The sequence below is a fragment of the Triticum aestivum genome, chromosome 4A, assembly GCF_018294505.1.
Source record: "Triticum aestivum cultivar Chinese Spring chromosome 4A, IWGSC CS RefSeq v2.1, whole genome shotgun sequence".
NCBI classification, from domain to species: domain Eukaryota; kingdom Viridiplantae; phylum Streptophyta; class Magnoliopsida; order Poales; family Poaceae; genus Triticum; species Triticum aestivum.
Genome location: NC_057803.1, coordinates 725,649,976 through 725,657,028, shown reverse-complemented (window position 1 = coordinate 725,657,028; position 7,053 = coordinate 725,649,976). Strand labels below are relative to the sequence as shown.

The 7,053-nt window shown below is 44.0% G+C and overlaps 1 protein-coding gene across 3 annotated transcripts; it reads left to right on the top strand.

The window, feature by feature from the left end:
- The first annotated feature begins 861 nt into the window (after nucleotides 1-861).
- On the top strand, nucleotides 862-5,608 carry LOC123088394 (putative disease resistance RPP13-like protein 3). 3 transcript variants are annotated; one of them, XM_044510594.1, is made up of 5 exons: nucleotides 862-4,190; nucleotides 4,300-4,433; nucleotides 4,664-4,785; nucleotides 4,937-5,118; nucleotides 5,208-5,608. In XM_044510594.1, exons 1-2 carry the CDS (start codon nucleotides 1,297-1,299, stop codon nucleotides 4,334-4,336), a joined length of 2,931 nt encoding a protein of 976 aa, XP_044366529.1. In that variant the 5' UTR covers nucleotides 862-1,296; the 3' UTR covers nucleotides 4,337-4,433; nucleotides 4,664-4,785; nucleotides 4,937-5,118; nucleotides 5,208-5,608. The 3 variants fall into 3 exon arrangements, with proteins under 3 accessions (XP_044366529.1, XP_044366527.1, XP_044366528.1); XM_044510592.1 differs by having other exon boundaries at nucleotides 4,878-5,118; XM_044510593.1 differs by having other exon boundaries at nucleotides 4,300-4,785.
- Nucleotides 5,609-7,053: the final 1,445 nt, after the last annotated feature.

The following is a 7,053-nucleotide window of genomic DNA, read 5'->3' as shown; positions in this document are numbered from 1 at the left end:
TGGGGTTGTTACGTGTATTAATTTGATGCCCACCATCATGTAAGTCTAAATTTGCTTGTCGAGATGGATGTCATGTAGTGACCACATGGTATATTTTCTCGATCATCATGCTGAGCTGGTAAGCTCTGGGTTTGAATGCTTCCAAAGTTTGTGACCCATAAATCTGTAACCACCATCAAACTAATGATAATTAAAGTTTGGCTGCATACTATGCATAGAACAGGAAGACTCGCGATATTAAAAAAAATCAAGGCCGGCAATTACCAAGGTAAGGATATGGGTGGGTGGAGCTCCCATGAGCTCCTATGCAATTACCAAGGCGGGCCTAACTTTTTTCATAAATGCTCGCAATCAGTTACCGGCCGCCTGTCAGCCGTACATATACTACTAGTGACGGGTTTTAGGTTTCTTTTAGCCCGTCAATGACGACCGATCACGCGGAATTGGTATTCTGCAGTTTAGGTACATGTATGCTATCGTAGTGGTTGGAGTGAGCTATGTTGATTGTCTAATGAAATCAGCAAGTTGCAAGCTAATAACAACGCCTCGCCGGGTGCGCTGCCAATTCGTTTGTTATCATATGGTTAAGGGAATCTTTATAGTAGTTGGGGTAAGATACTTTGGGTCGGCAGTTTTGGCCCCTACTGAAGACCCCTACTGAAGCCCCCTACTGAAGACCCAGCAAACAATACATTCCATTAAACTAGTTCAGTTTGCACTACAACACTAAGCGTGCATTGGGCCCCATCCTTCAGTTACAAACAAGTTGAGATCTACAATAATTGGAGGCAGGCTGTACGCTCCCTATAAGAGAAATAGTAGTGCAGGGCTCCAACCTACAATCATTGGTGTAGCCCTCTTTGCTTTGGCTGTCAACTCTCAACTCTGCTGTGTGAGACGCACGGTGCGGGCATCCAGAGATGGCGGAGACGGTGGTGAGCATGGCGAGGTCCATGGTGAGGGGCGCCATCAGTGTGGCCGCCTCTGCGGCGGCCGCCGAGGTGGGCCTCCTCCTCGGCGTCCAAAAGGATATCTGGTATGTATGTTAATTCGCGTCATAAGTAGCCGCTTCTTAATCTTGTTCAGGTCAATCCTCCAAATTTTGTTTTACTTAGTGTATATTGTAATATATACTCTCAAAATATACCCAGCTAGCAGTCTCTTTGGTCGAAATTAGTGATTGAACTTCCACGTTAATTACCTATTACATTTGCTGTTGAATGGCACCGGTTAGCATTCTTGTTATTTTCTTCTCAACACTAGTTTGGTAGGTTCATCAAAGACGAGCTCGAGACGATGCAGGCATTCCTTGAGGTCGCTGAAGCAATAAAGAAGAAAGATGTGCTCTTGAAGGTGTGGGCAAAACAAGTAAGGGATCTGTCCTACAATATTGAAGATTGCCTCAGTGAGTTCATGGTGCATGTGGGAAGTCAAAGCTTCTTACGTCGGCTCATGAAGCTCAATGATCGTCACCGGATCGCCATACGGATCCGTGATCTGAAAGCAAGAGTTGAAGAAGTAAGCATCAGAAACACACGCTACAATTTGATCAAGACCGAGGCCTCAAACACCAATTGTGAGGTGGATTCTTACATGGAAGATGTTCGCAATCTCTCGGCTAGCAACATCGATGAAGCAGATCTTGTAGGCTTTTCTGAGCCTAGGGGGGAGATGATTAAGTTGATGGATTTCAAGACTCAAGATGATAGTGCCAAGGTGGCATTTGTTGTTGGCATGGGTGGTTTAGGAAAGACTACTCTTGCAAGGAAGACATTTGAAAGTAAGGAAGATATTATGAATAGTTTTTCTTGTCGTGCTTGGATTACAGTCTCACAGACATTTTCCAAGATAGAGATGCTGAAGGATATGATCACACAACTTTTCGGAAATGAAGAACTGAAGAAGCGGCTGAAGGAACTTGAGGGAAAGACGGTGCAAGTAGATGATCTCGCCGGCTACCTCAGGAAAATGCTACAGGAGAAGAGGTACTTTATTGTTCTTGATGACTTGTGGTCCATTGATGCATGGAGGTGGATCAAAGAAATTAGTTTTCCCAGTGGTAACATGAAAGGTAGTCGGATAATAGTAACAACAAGAGATATTGCCCTAGCCCAGGAGTATACTTCTGAATCAGTTATTTACCACCTTAAACACCTACAGGTAGATGAAGCCACAAATTTGCTACTCAAAAAGATTGGGAAAACACACAAAGAAATAGAGACTGATGAAAGGATGCGGAATGTGATTTTCAAAATAGTAAATAAGTGTGGTGGTTTACCATTGGCTATACTCACCATAGGAGGCTTGCTTGCTACCAAAGTGGTAGAAATGTGGGAGGGTATTTATGAGCAAATTCCCTTAGAGCTTGGGACTAACCCAAGTCTTGAAGCAATGAGGAGGATGGTTACTTTGAGTTACAACCACTTGCCATCTCATCTTAAATCATGCTTTCTATACTTAAGCATCTTTCCTGAGGATTTTGAAATCAAGAGAAATCGTTTGGTCGATAGATGGATAGCAGAGGGGTTTATTAGAGCTAGTGGTGGAATGAATGTTGAGGATGTTGGAATACGTTATTTCGCTGAACTAATCAACCGAAATATGATTCTACCATCAAAAGTGAACATTGAAGGAATTGTTAAGAGTTGTCGGGTGCATGATATCATGCGGGATGTCATGGTCTCGATTTCTAGAGAAGAAACCTTTGTGTTCCTGGCAGGCGATGGTAAAGTTGTTGAAGTAGAGGGGAACTTCCGCCATGTAGCATACCATGGCAGCAAGTACCAAAATATTGCCATGGATTGGAGCCATGTTCGGTCATTAACAATATTTAGTGAGATACCCATGGAGCCCTCATTTTCATTTTGTTCAATCAAAATGAGGATGCTTAGAGCCTTGGATCTAGAGGATGCACAGTTTATAATAAGACAAAAAGATATCACCAAAATTGGGTTATTCTGCCATTTGAAATATGTGAGATTTCCAAGAGATTCATATATATATGCACTTCCGAAGTCTATACAGAGATTAAAAGGATTGCAGAACCTGGAGATCAGAAACAGTCATATTACAGCACTACCAACTGAGATCAGTGAACTCCATAGTCTCCGCAGCCTTCGTTGTAGCAGACAGGATTCGTATGATCATTTTGATATAGAACACCCCATGCGATGTTTGAGGAACACATTGCACCTGCCCATGCTATGCACACCATTAGTTGATCATGATTATCGGCTTGAAGTAACTGCTGAGCTACATAAGGCATACTCTAGCCGTTTGGCCAAGACAGAAGGTGTGAGGGTTCCAAGAGGGATCGATAAACTGACGGAGCTACATACACTAGAGGTGGTGGACATCAAACAAACTGGCAAGAAAGCAGTAAAAGAGCTGGCTGAGCTTATTCAACTTAGAAAACTAAGCGTCGTAACAGGAAGGTTTGCCGAGCAAAAACGCAAGATATTATATCTCTGTGCCGCCATTGAGAAGCTCTCTTCCTTGTGCTCTCTTAGTGTACATGCTCGCTATGATGGAACACTTGAGTGGTTGCATAAGGTTTCGTCCCCTCCTCCCCTGCTAAAGACCTTGAAATTGTACGGAGATCTTGAAGAGATGCCTGAGTGGGTTGGAAGTCTGAAGCATCTGGTGAGGGTTTACTTTGGGGGCAGCTGCATAAATGAAGATAAAATCATGGAAATGCTAGGGAAGCTGCCCAATCTCATGGTGCTTAATCTTAGAGGGAAGGCTCGTGATGAGAAGAAGTTGGTATTTAGAGCGAAATCATTTCAAAATCTGAAGAAACTCTGGATTTCATTTACGAGTGAACTGAGGGAGGTGAGATTCCAGAAGGGAGCATTGCCCCAGATGCAAAATCTAGAATTCTCTGCAGTCAATTTGGAATCAGGGATTATTGGTATCAAGCACCTCCCACTGCTCAAGCAGATTTCACTTGGTTACGATGGCAGAGTGGCGAGACTTGGTATGCTACAAGCTGAAGTGGACACACATCCCAACCATCCTCTGCTGCAACTCGAACAAGACCACAGCGAGCATGACTTGGGGGATGTCGTCCAAGGACCTGATGTTGCAGAAATAGAGGAGGAAGAGGAACCATCCCTCCTCCTGGAGACTTGCACGGTGGGGGAGAGCTCACAATCAGAAGTGGCGGCAATGCCGACGACGAACATCATCGGGTCAGATAATTAGCTTCTTTTATTGTCTGGTGGATGTTAGAATTGCTGCTACTACTACACGTGCTGATTGTAACTTACAATCTTCATCTCTTTCTTTTGTCTCCAACAGCCATGATGATCTGCTCTACACTTACAATTCATGCTGATGCTGCTCGCCTCTTTGTAAATGGTGATGGTCTCGTCTCGTCTCTGTTTCATAAGTAGGCTCACCTCTTGCTGGTGCCTGCTTCTACCACCATGCTGGTACCTTCCGCTCACCTCTTCCTGTTTTTGTTTGCTGAACACATCAAGTGTTCGTCAGAACGCCTCTCTACTGCTACTTCCTCTGCTTCTATTCATTAGCAGTCGTGCCTGAAACAATATAAATGCACTAACATATTTGCTAGCTGTCGTGAAATTCTTTTAGAAACATGGGTGTGTGAAATTAAACCCTCCTGTTTTGTATGTGAAATTTGAGGAAGCTAACTCTGCAGGACACTAGACTTTCTCAACATGGGACAGGCCAACACATAATGCAGCTTTGACTTATGGTACACTGTCTGACTGGTCCGAAATTTGCTGAAGATTACAGCTAGTAAGGAGCAACCGGAGGAAGGTAAACCCTGATGCTTCCTGACATTAATTTCAGTGAACATGCTAGAATGAAATTAGTGTTCCTTCAAAACGGGGGCTTTTTCCAAACTTCAGATGCCTTTATATCTACAAGCCCAGGAGATGAGATTTGATCAGCAGGGCGCCTCTTGCAGCTAAAGTCAACAAACGTCCCAACATCCAGTACTTGACAAGGACAGTGAATGTTCTGAGGTCAAGTTGGAAGCCAAGGGATTGATCCCTTCCCAGAGCCAGCCAAAAGGTAGCGGTTCCTCGAGCCCTCGACACTCCATGCACATCTGAAGTGTGGAGTGGACTGAGGTCATACTCATGACTGGTCAGTTCAGCAACAACTCCTTTTATAAGTATCCTTTTACATGTTCAACATATACTTGCAATTTCTGATATTGGAACACGTACATTCAGAATGGAGAAGTGGAAGATCTAATGGGCTATATATCACAAGAAGCTGCCATTCGATTTCCCCAGTTTGCATCCTGCTGCTGGCCTCTGAAAAATACTCCCTGGTTAGACCATGTGGAAACTGCCAGCCCTGATCCCTCAACTAGCTGGCAGTCGATTCTTACCATAACCTGGATCAACTTTGAGGAGAGCGTGCAATTGTCAATACAGATTTTGTTTCTGTGCAGTCTCTGTTTCTTTTCTCTTTCTTTAGACGAGTACAACTCTGTGGTTTTCCGTTACTTTCACTTCGCAAACTGTCTGTACTCTGTACTCTGCCGGCCCTGTTTTTGTTTATCTGTACTCTGTCTTTGTTGCTGCCAAAGTATGTATGCTTCTTTATGAATCAAGAATGCGAATGCATATCGCCATCCATGTTCCACAGATTGATTCGATGAAACACGCGTGCTATGCCTGCACTCAGTCATTCACATGTAGCCTTTTCTAAATAAAAAAAGTACTAACATCAGATGATATGCTGAAGATAGGTGTATAGGCTTTGTGGTTTTCCGTTACTTTCACTTCGCAAACTGCAGTTCCTCGGCACAAGGTCTTATACTCTTATACAGTTATTTTTACTCCCTGAATAATATGCACTACAGAGCCTTGAATCATCATTTCATCCTGAATAAGAGGCAGAGCAAACATGTATGCATGATGTGGGTGCAGTTTTCAGTAGAGGCTTGCTCTGTTTGCTGCTGCTGCTAGTACACATATGTGTGTGTGTGTGTCTCGCAAACTGAACTGGTTTGATGAAAGAGGTACACGCAGGAGCAGGGCCGCGCGTGCTCTGTTTTACAGTTATAGGCAGACCATTTTAGTCCTATCACTTGAGGAACAGTAGAAAAAGGTGTCGATCAAGTGTGAAATAAGATGTGTCAACAAAAGCAAGGAATCTGTTCCATACATGGCGCAGGAAGCCTTGAGCGCTACAGAAAGGAATTTTTTCCATGGTTGCATTAAGCGGCATTAAAATAAATGGTAAGTTGTTCAGTTTCTTTAAAATTTTAGTTCAGGTAAGAACGCTGTCTGTGACTAGCAAGTAGCAAGACTGAACATAAGAATAACACAGACGCCAGAGAGGATTTGATATCGACAAGGGAAGGCATAGACGCTGGCAACCTCTGGGTGGCGCACCACGGTGATGGAGCCGTAAGGGACGGCGGCCGCGAGAAAGCCCCAGCCGTCTCCAGGCCATTGCTCTTCTCCTTGCTGCAGTTTTCCCTTCCCGAGTTCAGCTACAGACACCTCGCACTTGGGGCCATATCCTGTCGTCTCCCCGGTCCAACTCTTAGTACGGACACAACTCCCAACGCTGCCTTAAAGTCCCGGCAGGCAATGGAGGCTTTCTCCTCCCGTTGATGAAGCCAGCTACCACTGAGCAGCTTCCGGTCCTTCTTCTCCGCCTCATGCCGAGTTTCAGCGCCGAAGAACGTCGTCACGCAAGCTAATTAACTTCTCTCTGTAATTTGGTCAGTACTGGAAAACTATATCAATTAATATGGATGTTAGTTCATCTCTTTTTTCATCACTAGCAGCCACCATGGTCTGCTCTTACATTGTAATAATTGGAATTCTAGCCCATGTGGACATACGAACTGAAAAAGACAAATGGGGTGTCATGCATGACCATGGTGAACCACAACTTTGATCCCACATTTTCTGTAAGCATCATGTACTAGGAACGCGTTAAAGAACACATATAGTGATCAGCACTCAGAAGAGTAACGGAACCAACAGCATGATTAGTTCTGGAATTGATTGGGTTTATAAATAGCCTGACACTTGAGACATGCCACTAGATACATTA